At 37.9% G+C, this 15,452-nt stretch overlaps 1 protein-coding gene across 3 annotated transcripts in view; it reads left to right on the forward strand.

Annotated features, from left to right (window-relative positions):
- PHEX (phosphate regulating endopeptidase X-linked) overlaps positions 1-15,452 on the forward strand; it is a 98,629-nt gene that overhangs the window by 72,055 nt on the left and 11,122 nt on the right. For all 3 annotated transcript variants that reach the window (XM_072934592.1, XM_012569468.5, XM_072934595.1), the window contains 3 exons: positions 1,313-1,371; positions 12,220-12,274; positions 15,324-15,391. In XM_072934592.1, the coding sequence (XP_072790693.1) occupies positions 1,313-1,371; positions 12,220-12,274; positions 15,324-15,391 (182 nt within the window). The remainder of the gene's footprint in view (positions 1-1,312; positions 1,372-12,219; positions 12,275-15,323; positions 15,392-15,452) is intronic.

Here is a 15,452-nt window from a genome sequence, read left to right on the forward strand (position 1 = left end):
TAAAATAAGCAATTAAATTTATTGATAAAAGACAAAATGCTGCCATTTTTGAACTCTCCCCTTTGTTACATGGTTTAAGTGAGGACATTAGTTGTCAGGAAAACAGTCAGGATCTGCAGATGACTCTTTTATTAATGGGGCTATTTAAAAGCATGAATTGTGTGTACATTGTCACTGATATCACACATTTTCCATTTTCTGAAAGATCTTCCTTTGGAAAGATCTTACTCATTGTTTTGCAGCTCCTTTCTCTTCTCTTTAAAAGAAATTTTCCAAAACAATTACATTGCATTCACATGGCTTTATAAAACTTTTGAGTAATATTTTACAAATGACATCAGGATGTTCCTGTTTGAACATTTACTAGAGTTTCTTCTAAGTGATTATGAACTAACCACTAATTATCATCATCTTTATTTCTTTAACCTAATTTCTCCCTTATCAAATCACAAAGTGAAATTTTGGGCTCACTGAACTCAGGGTTTCATCTGAGGGAATTTGGATCTTGCTGAAGTCAGTTAAGATTTTCCATTCATATGGTTGAAGCCACTGTCAATACAGATGAGCTTAGGCTAAGGAGATTAGTTTGCTATTCATAGAATCATAGAATATCCTGAGTGGGAAAAGACACACAAGGATCATAAAAGTCCAACTCTATCCAAATCTTGGGCTTTTTCCAGTATATATGAGAAATCAAACTATGAAAAGAAATGCCTGGCAAGAGGTCTGTTTGGGATGGTCATGTTCACTGCATAGGGTACAGAGCATGAAGATGTTTATTTTGCATTCACATTCCCAGAAATTATCTGTTTATGTTGCTGGCATAATCCTAATCTTTCAAGTAGTTGCTCAGCAAAGCCTCTAAAGCCACTTTACCTGTTTCAAAATGCTCTCCTCTAATTCCAACACGGAGTTCTTCCACACGTGTTTGAAAAACACACAGTAGAGTTTTCACAGCTGCTGTCCATGTTGCAGCCTCTTCTGGGTGAATTTTGTGTCATCAGCATGGCTGGCCTCACAAGCACAATGGTCACTTAAAAACTAAACAGTTCACATGATAGGAACAGTAAGAATTGCTCCTGTTGGGCATTTATTGACTGTATGCAGTTAAAGTCATTAAACAATAGATTTCAGTGTTCTAGAAAGTGTAGGTAGCATGTACTGAAATGGAGAAATACTTAAATTTTAATATATCTTAAGTCCTTAATGTTTTTACTTCCTTCTACTGAGTTAAATTTTTATCTTTGCTCCTTTGATTCATAAAGGTGAATGTCAATGTACTGACAGGCAATTTCTTTTGCTCTTGCTACAGGTGGTTTACAAGCCCAACAACTGTAAATGCTTTTTATAGTGCATCTACCAACCAGATCAGTGAGTATCTTCCTTCTGAGCCTCCTCATAAAGTGCTTGTTTGGGAATGTATGTATCAAGCTTCAGATAACAGCTGTACCTGGTGTGTTGTTTGTGACTGAAAATTAAAAGTTCAAACCTGGTAATTCAGCTGTGAGACTTCAGTGTGTGTGTGTTTCCACTCTGTCCATTGTGAATGATAGCTTAAATCACTTTTGTTTTCTGTAGCAAAAATGTGTACAAACATCTCCATAAACACCGAGTGATAGCAGTTCTGTCCTCTAGTATTGACAGACATGTAACAATAAATGTGGCTAGAGAAGACTGTGATATAGACTAGAAAACATAAGAAGTTGTATCCAGTGGATTTGTTTAATACCTTCAAGGACAAGGAGTGATATCTGTAGTTAACTGAAAATTCATACCTGCATGTGCAGTGCTATCTGTGTGATTCTAATTTCTGTTACTGGTTACTTTTAGACAGCATATATTCTAGTGTGGAAAAAAATAAGGTAAAAGAGCTGAGTTTTTCAATTATGTGTTACTAGTTTGGATGTTCATTTCTGTTTGCCTTAATGGGGCTTTGAATTGAAATTTTCTAAAATTCTATACCAAGCTTTAGAATTCTATACCAGTCTGTGTGCAACAGTTTTACCTTTATCCTGGAAATTCTCTTTGCTCTTATTAGCTTTGCATGTTCAATTTGCTTTCTTGTTCTGTGCTGTTAGGGTCTGTAAAGTGGCTGTCACCACTTCTGTGGTCTCAGTCCCCAGAGTCAGGACCTCAAAAATTGCTGAGTGATTCCCCCTTTTTCTCCTGAATTTCTTTTGGACACAGAGAGAAAGGCACAAAGATAATGTATCACACTGAAGAAGGTACAGCAGAGGACTGGTAATTTAAGTCTGCTTATATTTGCTTCTACCAATTTCTGTAAACAGTTTTGCCTTCAAACCACTCACTTAAATTTTTTTGTGTCTAAGTGATCTCATTTGTAAAGCAAGTATATTAATTAGAGAGTTTTTTTGATTAAAATTAGTGCTAGATTTAATAGCTCTGCCTTAATAAAAGGACTGTCATCATTAGGCAGACACATTTTTGTTGATCATCTGAGGGAGCACTTGGATGAGGTGGTCACAAGTCTGAGGTACCCCTGAAGCATTACAGCTGCTCTTCCTCCAGCCACCACTGCTGCTAGAAAGGTTTTATGGGAGTGGAGAGGAAGCCTGGTCAGAGAAAAATGAGAGCCATTGCTGTTATACCTTCTTTAATATTAGGTTCTTTCAAATTTCAGCAGTGCTCAGCTGTCCCAGCATCTCTGCCATGGCACATTAGAGAAAACTGATGAGAGGTTGGAGCCACTGAAAACTTTACATTCACTGTGTCTAAAAGAGTCAGGAGGCAGAGAGTTGTCAAACATAACCCATCAGTCATGGGTGTAGGGGTGATTTTATTTTCTACCATAACTGCTGACCTCGTCTGCTGGCAAGTGACCTGGAAGTTTGGACAGTACCACTCACTACCAGTCATTTTTAGGACTGTTTCAAAGAGAAAAAGGATTTAAGTGGCTCTTTCTGAACAAAGCCCTCTCATACCTGAGAGAGAGGTAGAAATGTAATCATGTCCCAAAAATGATGTGCAACAGGAGGAGGATCCAGAGAAAGGCACAGTACTGTCTGCCACTGCTGGCTGGTTTGTTTTTATGGGGCAAGAGGCCCTGTGTGATGTGGGAGGAACATTCTCTGGTAGAAGTTTTCAGTAGCAGCTGTGTTTTCAGTAGTAATCTGTACAAAGTTCTGGGGGCTGCTCACATGACTCAAGAACTGTGACATTTTTAAAGCCTAGTTAAATAACAGAAAAAAAGCTCTAGAAACCATAATAATTTAAGAATAAGAATTACGCTTGAACTCCAGCAAGTTAGATGTAAAATTGTGATAAAACAAGCCCAGAAAGCTTTAGAGGACCAAATTTCTAGGAGCATAAGAACTAATACTTCAAACCTTTTTGTCAAATTCACTGAGAGAGGAGAGTCTCTAAGGAATAAAAATAAGATAAATCTTTGTGTTGAAAGAGTTTGGAAATTTCTGATTCTGGAGCTTTTGCTTGTGAGAGGTTAGTCCCAGAAATTGTTTAAAATTTAGTGTCAATAGAAGGGACTTTAGAAGAAATTCATACAAGGAACTGTGACAAATACAAGCACCCAGGTATTTTAAAGGAACTTAGACAAAAATTTTCGAAACAACCAGCTTTGATGTATAGCCTATGGCTTATAGTGGCCTCCACAGAAAGAATAGGTGTGACAAGTATCAAATCCTATTTTTCAAAAGACAATTCAGAGGGATCTGCATAACAAACCATTTTAGCCTTTATATTAAGAAATCTGGTTGTGACCATAACATGATTGACTAGAGAAAATGAATAAGCATATGATACAACAATGAAAAGTGAACATGAGAATGTGAATGCTTTTTGATTTTTCTTTTAGAAAAAAGATCATGCTTTCTTAATCTACTAGAGTTTTTTTGTTGTTGTTTTTTAATTTAGAAAGCAAGTAAGTATGCTTGATATGATCATATACTTTTTTTTCCATAGAACACTCTTGATGAGGTTCTTTCTCAATCCTAATAACCTGGAAGTTGTCATGGGACAAGTAAGAAGGTCCTTTCATAAATCAATGACTGATTAGAGATGATAAGAAAAGGAGGTAGGAACCAATTACTTGTTGGCAAATAGTTGGAGGGGTGTGCTGTGAGGATCTGTGCTACTCGCTGCATTAGCAGGTGAACTGAATAGAGGGTGTTCTGTTCTGTACAAAAGAACAGAAGGATATAAACCCAGTTCAGGAGGACAGTTCCCACTGCTGCTGGCTGCTGGAAGGTAGGAATATGTGCTAGCAGAAGAATTACCTCACAGGTAATTCTGCCTGAAACTCTTTTCCTTCATATCAACTCCTGTAAATGAGTGAATGGACCAGATATCCTCTCCATCTGCTTGAGTGCTACTGCTCTTCAGTGAGCAAACTGGACTTTAATGTCTAATAAGGTCCATCTATTTCTGCTCTTTATAAGTGAGTTTACTAAGAAGAATTTGAGAAATAAGAATTTTAAAATGCATAATAGAATTTGATAATGGAAAGTAGTTTCTACGTGAATTGGAAAATCCCCGGTTCCAAAATTCGATTCTAAAAATTAGTTTGGAAATGGAAATATACTGTGTCATGATATCAACAAAACTACAGCAACTCCAAACTTCATTAGTCACTGGAAGCTTCTTGAAAAAGTTAAGAGAAAAAGAAACATCAGTGCCTTGACCCATGGATTCTGAAAAGGAGCAATCAGGTGCCTGCAGAAGGGAAGGGGAATGTGGATGTCCTGAGCACCTCTGAGCTTTAGGCAGCTGCTTTTGCTCTCTGTGTTCAGAGCACAGGGAGGTCTCTTCCATTGTGATTTAATGGAAGGATCACAAATGCTTATCTCTCTGTAATCTGTAAAACTGACATAAATATTGGAATATCCATTCAAGTCCATGTGATATATATACATATACAGGCAGGATGTTAGTGTTCTTAACTTGACTACTCGGTTACTTGGAAGAAAAGGTCTTGTTTCGCTAAAAAAGAAAATTAATAGAGAATAGAAATTAGATTTTTTAAAAAATTATTAGATTTGTGAGAATTAAGCAAATCTTGCATATGCTGTAGATGTACCAAATTTTGATGTCTTTTAGTGCAAACACTTTTGTGTTTGGTGTTGCTTTGTTTCATTTTCAGTACTAAACTATTGATAGTTTGAATGATTAATGATTCTGTAAGTATCTCCAAAGGAGAAATAAGTAGCTGCACCAAGGTGAGATGTGCTGTAAAGAGCAGAGTTTAAAAAGATGTTACATATAATTTATCTTAATATTATACAAGTTTGTTCCTGATGTTCTCTGTATATGAATTTTATTTATTTATTTCCTCTCTTTCCATAATTCAAAATGTCTTAGAGGGACCACTGTGCATGTTTATAATGGTTGTTAATAATTTTTTAATCCTAGTTTAGATAATTTTTCAATTTTCTGTATATTTGCTTGTCAATTTACCCTTTAATTATAGGTACTTAAGAAAGGCAACAGGTATGTGTCATTGCCTTTAGAGTCTCAAAATGTATCTAAGTACACTTCATATCATCTAAGCAGCATGAATACTATCTTTTTAATTATCATAATTGGAACACCAAAATATTGGCCTTTGAATATGTTAAGGATAAAAGGGAACTGTTCATCAGACATTTGGCGTGTTTAGGGTTTTTTTTTTTTCAAAGTGTAAATATGTATGCCTCTAGAACATATAAAAATAGTCACATTTGTGGGCTGTGAATAGTAATGAAAGGGAGATTTACAGTGAACTGAGGCAAATATAAGCAATGCACTCATGAGGTGTAAGCTTGAATAGATGTACTGGATAATTAATCTTGATATTATCTCTGCAATTTTATATCCATGCTCCTTCTAGGTCATTTGTGCTGTTACTGCAGTTCTCTAGTGAAAGTCAAGAGGCCTCTTTAGAGAGAGGCCTCAACACATGTTACAGGAAGCAGATATGATCTACAACAGAATTTAAAAATTGCATTCAAATTAGCATCCACAGAGAAAACCAGAGATGAGAGCTCATATTAGCCAATAAGTATCATCTTTACAGGAAGCATCATGCAGATGTTGACGCTGGCAGCTCACTGATGCTGGGGTTGCAAGGGAGAACTCTCATCTTGCCAGAAGCCAGGGAAGTGCTGGCAAACAGCACCTGGTGCATGGCCAGGGCAGGATGAGGGGAATGTGCAATAGGGCATTTTCTCTTCTCTTAAGAACTGGACTATTTGCAATGAAGTAGTTTCAAGTGTGCCATTAGTTTCCTGGAGGTTAATGAACGTAACAGATCTGGCCTGAGCACTTCTGAGCCCTGTTATTAAGTAAGCTCTAAGTGTCTTAAGTGAGTCCTCATTTTCAGTTTTCCTGATTTACTAAAGACCACTATTCTCTTTTATTTAACCATGGTGCATGATCCTTACCTCCGTTCTTTATTTTTTCTTCCTAAAATTCCTATCTATGAATGTATAAAATCAAAGAACTTGTACTTTGTTCTTCTCCCCCTAGCCCCCATTCCATCACCCCAAGGAATCCACTGAGGCTTTTTTCTCATAAAATAAAGATTTAAGTTTCTTGTAAAACAGATGCTTTCACATTTCCCACTCCCTTAGCAGACAGTATTTCTTGGCACCTTACAAACCACATCATGTTTCTCCTCATGTTGCCCCACTGAGGTTGGTAAACACCAGGTTCTCTCTTTTTCATGAGTAGAAAAAACCTCTTGTCAGGTGAAGGAGAAACTGAGCCAAGAATTGAAGCAGAGGCTGCAGAGTCCTCTTTAAGACCATTACTTCCCTGTATCTTTTTAATGAATTTATTCACTGAGTCCTTAATAAAATTAAGCTTTGTGTTCATACATTGCATGGAACAGTTACTGTGCCTTACACAATTGATATTTTCTGCCCTTGTACAAGTTTTGTTTTCTGTCCTCTTTGCCCACAGGATAAAACTTGAAATAAGGTGTATGATTCAGGTCCATGTAATGCCAGACAGTTTAGTCTCTGTCACCTACATATGGATGCTCAAAGCTGTCTGGGTGTCTTAAAGTGTCTGAAAGCAATGTGTTTTTTCTTATGTGTTTTATCTGAGATAAAACTTGCAGAGCCCCTTGCCAGTGAGACTGACAACTAGACCCCAAAATCAAAACTATCACTGGGATGAGATTCAGTAGTCCAAATAGAAGTCTGTGGAACCATTTTAAACAAATATATCCCGCCCTTTGGGCTGTTTTTAGACAACTAACACATTTCCTGATGTGAATTCAATATTCTTTGATTACTGACCAGCAGTTAGTCTTCTGCTTATAACTTATCCATTTAAAACTCTACATCTGAATTCATACAGTGAATGAATGTGACTTGAAAAAAACAAGTTAGAGCTTTTGAAAACATCTGAGAACTGTCAGCACACCAATTGGCAGAGAACCCTGTATATCAAACAGTTTAGCACAGCTATCTCCTGTATCTGTTACTTATCTGTGGGATTCACTAGCCTGTGAAGAAGTTGCTTAAAACAAACCAACCTCATTATTGGAAGTTGTAAATGCACTAGCTTGGAATAAGGCTTTTCCTTGCTCAGTTAAAAGCATCAAGCAATATAACTGAATAATGTAAGTGAACTATACAATTTGAATTAATATTTAGACTTGAACTCCAAATTTCCTTGTGATTTGATGAGTCTTCTCATGTGCTTTTGGTTTAGTTTATCCATTATTGCTCTTCAGTTTTTCAGGGAATTATCAGATGAAATGCAGTTATTTGTGTCTTCTTGGTAAACTAGTAATATTACACTGAGGTAAGGGTATTCATCTGCAAAGTGTGTATAACAATACCATGAAGGTATTACCTAGTAAATGGATTTATTAATGATAGTAAAGCCCCTGCAAAACTGAAGAAAAAGAAAACACCTTCAAATCTTAAATACATTCTGACAAGCTTTACAGCACCCTGCTGGAGAGAGATGCTGAAAATAACCTTACAGATACAATGAAGATAGAAACCTTTAATTACATCAAAAGTAGTCTTGTGCAGGCAAAATTCTATCAGAGCTTCAAGATCAGCATAAATTCAGAGTGAAATATTTGAAGTAAGCCAGGTGTTGGCTCCACTGCTTGAAGTGCCTCTGCATTCCAGAGCAGTTAGGTGACCAAGGGGAAAGCTGAACAGTCACTGTGCAAGACACAGGGGTTTGGAAAGCCAAAAGCCTCCCTGGAGATGGATCTGGCAAAGGATGTGAAGTGTAGCTGCAGCAGCTGCAAGTTGAGGGAAAATGTAGCATTGAGTGAGGGCAGGGGACCTGTTAACAGAGGAGACTGACCCTTCGTGGAGGAGGAGTAGGTCAGGGGATGTTTGAAAACACTGGGCAAGCACAAGCCCATGGGCTCTGATAAGGGTGCACCTACAAGCTCACAACATCATTATGAGGCCACCCTTGGTAATCTTCGAAAGGTTATGTTGCCTGGGGGAAGTTCCTGAGGACTGGAAGGAAGAAAATGTCACTCATATCTTCCAGAAAGGAAGATCTAGGGAATTACAAGCTAGCCAGACTCTCAACAGTCCCTGTGTATGTGATAAAGTAAATCCTCCTGGAAACCGTTTCTCTGACCAGCTTTCTACATTGAGGTTACTAGCTCAGTGGAAGGAGAGAGAGATGTGAATATGATTTATTCTTTAGAAAGAATTTCTCCCCCAACATGCTCAAATACAAACTGCTGAAGAATTGGCCACTTGAACAGATGGTCAGGTGCACTGAAAACTCCTTGAACTGCTGGGCTTAAAGGTCTGTGATCAGAGCAGCTGGTCCCTCTCATGGTGGGATCAGTGGCACAAAGTCCCTCTTGGGGATGATCTTGCCTGGCTGTCCCACCTTGTCCTAGCCTGGCTGTCCCACCTTGCCACCAGTAAGATGCATGGATGTAGGGTCCCAGTGCTGTTCTGTGGCAGCCTGAACTCAGCTGTCCACAGAGCAGTGTTCTTGTGATGTGTGGCACCAGTGCCCATCTCAGAATGATGCTGCAGCCCAGTGACATTGCTCCCAATTTAGGTAGGTTTTAAGACGGTAGTCAAAGCACATTCTGCAAGTCCAGGTCTTGATGGCAGATTGATCTGTGTGGGGTCTGTAATAGGATGACATAGGTTTCTTTTTTGTGCTGTTGGTGAGTAATAGCCTTGGATGTGGACTCTGGGCCTGCATTTGTAATCTAGTGTATAAAGAGGGAGACTGTCAGCCTGTACCTCTCTTTTGGGGCTGTGTAGAGGGAGAAAGCTTTAAATGATGCACAACACATGCTATATTTGTGGTCAAGTGTTATCTGAAAATACTTCCCACTGCCTGTATCTGTTCCTTAAGATGTGACATTCCCTGAAGTCTGACTGTCTGACTCCTTCAGATATGTTCTTTGCCTGTTTGCAATACAGTGGCATAGTAATAATCCCATTTGTATTTATTGCATCTGCAATAAAGTTCTTTGAGATTTTTCATGAATTCTTTTAAGTGCAATATGCCAAACAAAAAAAAAGAAACAGCCTTCACAGGGGAATTGCCTAAATCAAGGGATTCAAATCAGCACAAAATAAGAAACTGTCTGGTGATCAATCTCACAATTTCAAGGACATTCTAGGTATAAGACATTGTTCTTCTTGATCCCCCCAAGAATGATGTAGTTGTCTTTTGCCTGAAGGAGATGTTGCATGAAAAGAGTTGTCAGCTCTTAATGTGTTCCTTGTAGTGTTGGAATAGTGGACAAGCACCCTCAGTCCCTCAGTGCTGCTGACCTCTGGAGAATGGGACCCATTTGCTTTTCTAGCTCACCAAGAATCACTTTCAGACCTATATTTTTCTTTATTATCAACAAACAAACAAACAAAACCAACAGAACCACAAAAACATGCACCCCCCAAACAAAGCAAAATCAAATAACTCCTACTGGTGATAATGTATTCCAGTTTCCTGAGGTTTTCTGAAATGTATAGTACATTTTATTGGCCTCTGACTCTGCTTTTGGCTGAAAATACTTCCTGAGCTTCCTTTAGTGCAAACTACAGAGGTGTTTTCATACATGTCCTGAAGCAGAAACCACTCCTTCAACCAGCACTTTGCTCAGTTATATCTAACCTAAAATGGATCCTGACTCTGAGTAAAATAATTACCAACCTGCTATACAGATTCAGCATTGGAGCTCTCTACCATTCATGCACATTGACTTGTTCAGTGAAACTATCTTATTGCTTAACTCACAGCTGTGTTTCAGCAATGTTCTATCAAGACACATTTAGTGTAGCTGGATAAGCCTGAGTGAAGATTTGCACCTAATTTGCTGTAAATAATGTATATTACCTGTACTGCAGACAAGAGCAAACTTACTACAAATTTACACCTGGAAAAAATAATTGCAGCTCCTTAAAAGATCTGGATAGCCTCTTGGTGCAGTGCCAGGCACCCAGGATTGTGTGATCATTAAACATGATTTGTGGGGTGACTGTGCTACCTTGGTTCATACTGCCTTCTGTATGGGCTCATTTGCTCATTTTGACCACAGTTCCTCTCCTCTGCTGTTGTGGGGATAGCATCATTTAGAGTTAGCAGAGCCTAAGCTTTCGTAAACCTTTTCTGAATTTCAGTGTTTGGAGGGAACCTGTCCAAACTAGATTTTCAGCTCTGAACACAGCTCTTAAGTCCTAACAAGCAATTTTCATCAGGTTGTATGAGTGTACCATTGCTGCTTAAAATGTTCAAAATATGCATAATAAATAATATTCTGTGCACTGGGAGGCAAGGAGAGTTAGATCAGTAAAACTTTGTCCTTGACATTGGTAAAATTGTTGTTTGCAGTGCTGGAAAAGAAAATTATATTGTGCTTTAAACAATAAAACACCATGTGGAAAAGTAAGAAAAAAAAAACCCAGAAAAAAATCAGAAAATAAGTTTGAAGTCCACCCTTTTTATAAGCTAATTGCAGATAAGGAATGATGGCAGCCACGGAGCAGCAACAGAAAAAAGCAGCAGGGCAGGCCAGGAGGACATGCCTTGTGCCACATCATTTGGCGTGAATTACACTCAGCATACTGCGTTTGGTTTGGGTTTTTTGGTATGTTGGGCTTTGTGTTTTCTTTATTTTTTTTATTTGAAAGTAAGTTTTTAAAGACTTTGTAAGGAAAAGACAAAGGTCTTGACTAACAACTTATCTCAGATATAAAGAAATCCATAACCAAACTGTCAAAAAAAACCTGAATAGTGTTCGAATCAAATGAATATGGTTTTTGTATTGTTCTGGGTGTTCAGGTGATTTCTTAAAGAGAGACCCATAGGGTAAAGAAGAGTTCCTGGGAAAACAAGTGAGTCACTTGAGGAAATGTTCTTCCTCAACAAAGGGATGAACATGTGGGTAAACCTTCTAAGCAGGTGTGTACCTGTGCTTTATAGATGAGAATTTGTGACACAAGACAGTAAATTTGGGCATGGAAGTATGGCACTTTTCACCATCACATAAGAACTTTGACTGTGGGTGTATGTTTTATTTAGCAATTATTTGGGCTGTTAAACTTCTACCATGTGCAGTTCTACTGTCTTTAGTATCCTGGCACTAAAATGTCACCCAGGAATTAAAAATAAACCTGTGACTTTGAATTTGAGGAACAATTTTGATTCCTGTGTGAAACATCAGTAGCTCATCACTCACCAGAGTGTTTCCATTGTTGTTTTTTTGGCAACTGCTTAGTCTACCAGAAGCAGCCAGGTAATATCCATAGCTAGGCTGGCCCTACAGCCTTAATAATCTACAGTTTTCCTTTACAGAAGTGCCTAAGTATGTTCATTTACCTCTATTTTTCATAGACTAAATAGAATCAGGCTTGTATTTTATAATTTTCGTATTTCTTGCTTCACTGAAGCCTCACTAAGCTAACAGTATTTTAATTCTTATTGCACTTCACCTATGTATTGTCTATTGATCAGTCAGCCATCTGAGGATAATCCAGTATCCGTCATAGGAAGCATGAGGTGTGTTTCTCACAGCAACACATGCCTTTATTCAGACCTGCTTGTGGCAGGATCTCTGCTGCGTCTCTGAGATCCTCTCTATTGCATTCTTCCACCCATGGGAAAGCTCCCCTTGAAAAACCTTCTAAAACCAAACAAATGAGGTCATAAAATCTAAACCCTTGGGCATTGTGACAACTATTCAGCTGTATTCAATTGACCTCACCAGTTTTTTCTGTTCTTTTTTTTTTTTTCCTTTTTTAATTGCAGGATTCCCAGCAGGAGAACTTCAAAAGCCTTTCTTTTGGGGAGCAGAGTATCCTAGGTAAGTAGTGCACAAGGGAACCTCATCCACCTAGAACTGAGGAATAACAGGGAAAGGTATTGCAAACACATATAGACAAAGAAGAGGATGTGGAGAAGAAGGCTGCAGTGCTGAAGGCAACTGAAAGGTAGCCCCTAGGAAAACTGTGTTGTCCTGCTCTAGGGCAAACTTGGTCCTTGGGCTGTGCGTTCTCTCTTGCTGTATCCTGCTTTTGCCTCTGGAAGGGCTGACTTTGAGAAGTGCTGCTGTGTGTGATATTTTCTTACCCTTGGGAGCTGTTATGTTGCTGTTGTCTTAAACTGATGACTGATTTCTCACAGGAATTGCTAATTAAGTGCACCCAAGTGGAAGTGTTTCAATGCTACAGCATGGAGATGTAGCAGTGTGCACATGGCAGGTATTAAAAGGAATTGTAAATCAGATAACTAACACTTCCTGAATAGAAGTGAATACCCAGAGAAGCCAATTATTATCAGTGTATTGCTCACTTTCTGCTAATATCTAAGATTAGGAGTGGGCCCTTGTCTGTGCCTGTCAAGGTGCATGAGAATATCTTCATGTGCATAAGTGATTGCCTGAGACTGCCTGAGCAGGCCCATGTGCTAGTGTAGCTGAGGAAGGGTAATTATAGGTCACATACATTAAATTTTGAAAAATCGCTGCTTTTGTGCAGTTCAATAGCTTTCTATTTTAGGGCAGGGTAAGACCGTGAAAAATTTCTGGTAGCAGTTTCTGAAAGTTATTTTGCAGTTATATAAAGCCAGTTACTGGTGAAACATATCCTTAATAAATCATTGTTAAAAAAAAATCAAACTTTTCAAACTTTTTGGTTTTGCCAGCATCCAATCTAGATTGTGTCCTTGTAAACAGCAAATATGGCAATATATGTTCAATTTATGAACAAATTAATTAGCATTCAAACAGAATTCTTGTGGGCCAGGTGACTTTGTAAGTGGTAATTGGGGATAGAAGAAAGTCTTTTCTTCTTAAGCTGAACTAATTTTCTGTTATCGTTATTGCAGACCAGCTTTGCTTTCTGAACAGATTTCTCTGTATTCTGACCTTCTGCCATTGTGATAAAACTGTGGTTCTTTCAAAATATTATACTTTGCTCATTTCTCTTCCTTAAAGGTTACCTTAGCTTAAATTGGTTTTGCTTGAGTAGGTATCAAAATGTAATTTAGTAAACAAATGTAGCTGGTTTATATCAGACAGAAGATTGCTTTTGTCCTTGAAATATTCTGGACATTTTCTATCTGCTAAGAAGAAACACTACATGGCAGTGGAACAGATAAACCATCAAGAAGTTACCAGTGCCTGCTGAAAATCTAATTTAGGAAATATTTAACATTTAGTGGCATTTTAGTGTCCGGTTCCAGCACAACCACCAAAATCCAGTTACATCTATTTGCAGAAAGTAAAGTTTAGTTCTCACTTTTACATCTCGGTACATTAAAATAACACTCAAATGCCACTGTTCACAATTGTGAGTCTTCAGTGCCATATATATTGAAATAGAGACTTCAAACTATCTGACCTCATTGCTTCCTTACAGTTCTGAGCCTCCCCACTCCCAGAAAGTTCCCCTTTAATATGGTATCTGCTGGGCTACACCTAACCCTTCCATCTCTGTCCATCTGTGCCCAGAAGTGAAAAGCATGAACTGAACTGGGAAAATTTCTGGAAAAAATATTGCTGAGATGGACAGAATGCTGTGCTGGGGTTCACAGATTTAACCCCATCTTTCGGAGCTAAGGAAATCTCCAAGGAGCCAAAGTGCCAGAACACCAGCCTGTTCTTTGTCCCTGCCACTCATGGTGACAAAGAATCTTAGAAGAAAAATAACATGTATTTAGTAATGGGGTTTGTTTCTTCTGGATCTCTTTACATGTTTTGTGCCATTATTTTTATACTTCTCCAGCTGCAAAAGATCCTGTATAACCCCTTTACTTCAGATATGGAAAACAAGTCTTACATAGTGCATTTATTAGGGGTAATTATCACTGTCTGCTACACAAGATTACAAACTTGTCACACTAAAGGATGGCATTTCCATTGCTGAAACGTGTAATTTTAACTTGCATTTTTTGGAGATGGTTTGTAACAGTGCTTGGGCTAAAAAGCAGTAGGGGAGATTTTAACACATGCAAAGTACCATTCAGGAAAGCAAAAAACAAAGTGAATGATTTTCATGGGAGCAGAGGGAATTAAATTACATAATAGTTTTTGGGCATGACTGAGATGAGCAATTAGTGCACTATGGATCATTAAGTCCAATAATATGTTATTTCAAAATCCTCTGCCTTTATTCTATTTCAATACAATGTCTTAGAAATACTATAAACTATTTTGAAGTATAGCATCTCAATAACTGAAAAAATTAAAATCACAAAAAGTAACTTAACAAATGAAAGATACATTGAGTCGCATACCCCCATGATACCCACTGTAAAAAAGCCCTGAGCTTTTCCCTCTTTAATTCCTATTTCTCCTAAAAGCATGCTTATTGGGATATAATAAGGAAGATATAATTAATTGTCAGTCAGGAATACAAAGTATTTCTTTTTACTCTGTTTCCCAGGTGCCTTAGATCTTACTGTGTATCATGTCCTATTCCAGGGCAGGTGCAAGGGAATTATATGGCCTTTCTTTTTAAAACTGAATGGATATCTGTTAATGCTTTACAAAAGGTAGTCATTATTTCAGAGTAGTTACAGCTATAACTTTGTCCTGTTCCCAGTCAGAATATTCAGAATTCAGTCAGCTGAAGGAGGGTGGAGCTCATATGATCCTGATAAGGAATTTGGTTGGAAGAGTGAACTATCACATTACTTTCAAAGTTTTAGATAATTCTTACTTTCAAATGAGAGTTTAACATTAAGATTTTCAATGTCTTTAAGTCAAAATTGTGTAGGTTTGATTTTTAGACCTATATCCCCTGCCTCCTCAGCCTATTTTTAAATAAATAATGATCTTTCCTGAGGTATTTTGTCCTTTAATGTTCACGACTGTGAGCACTTTCTGAGGAAGCTGCTTCTTCGTGTTACAGGTCATTAAGTTATGGTGCCATAGGAGTGATTGTTGGCCATGAGTTTACTCATGGATTTGATAGCAATGGTGAGTATTTGATGCACTTTTATAACTTTTTTTATTTACAGAGTTGACAGATTAGAAAGCT

The sequence above is a fragment of the Taeniopygia guttata genome, chromosome 1, assembly GCF_048771995.1.
Source record: "Taeniopygia guttata chromosome 1, bTaeGut7.mat, whole genome shotgun sequence".
Classification (NCBI taxonomy): Eukaryota; Metazoa; Chordata; class Aves; order Passeriformes; family Estrildidae; genus Taeniopygia; species Taeniopygia guttata.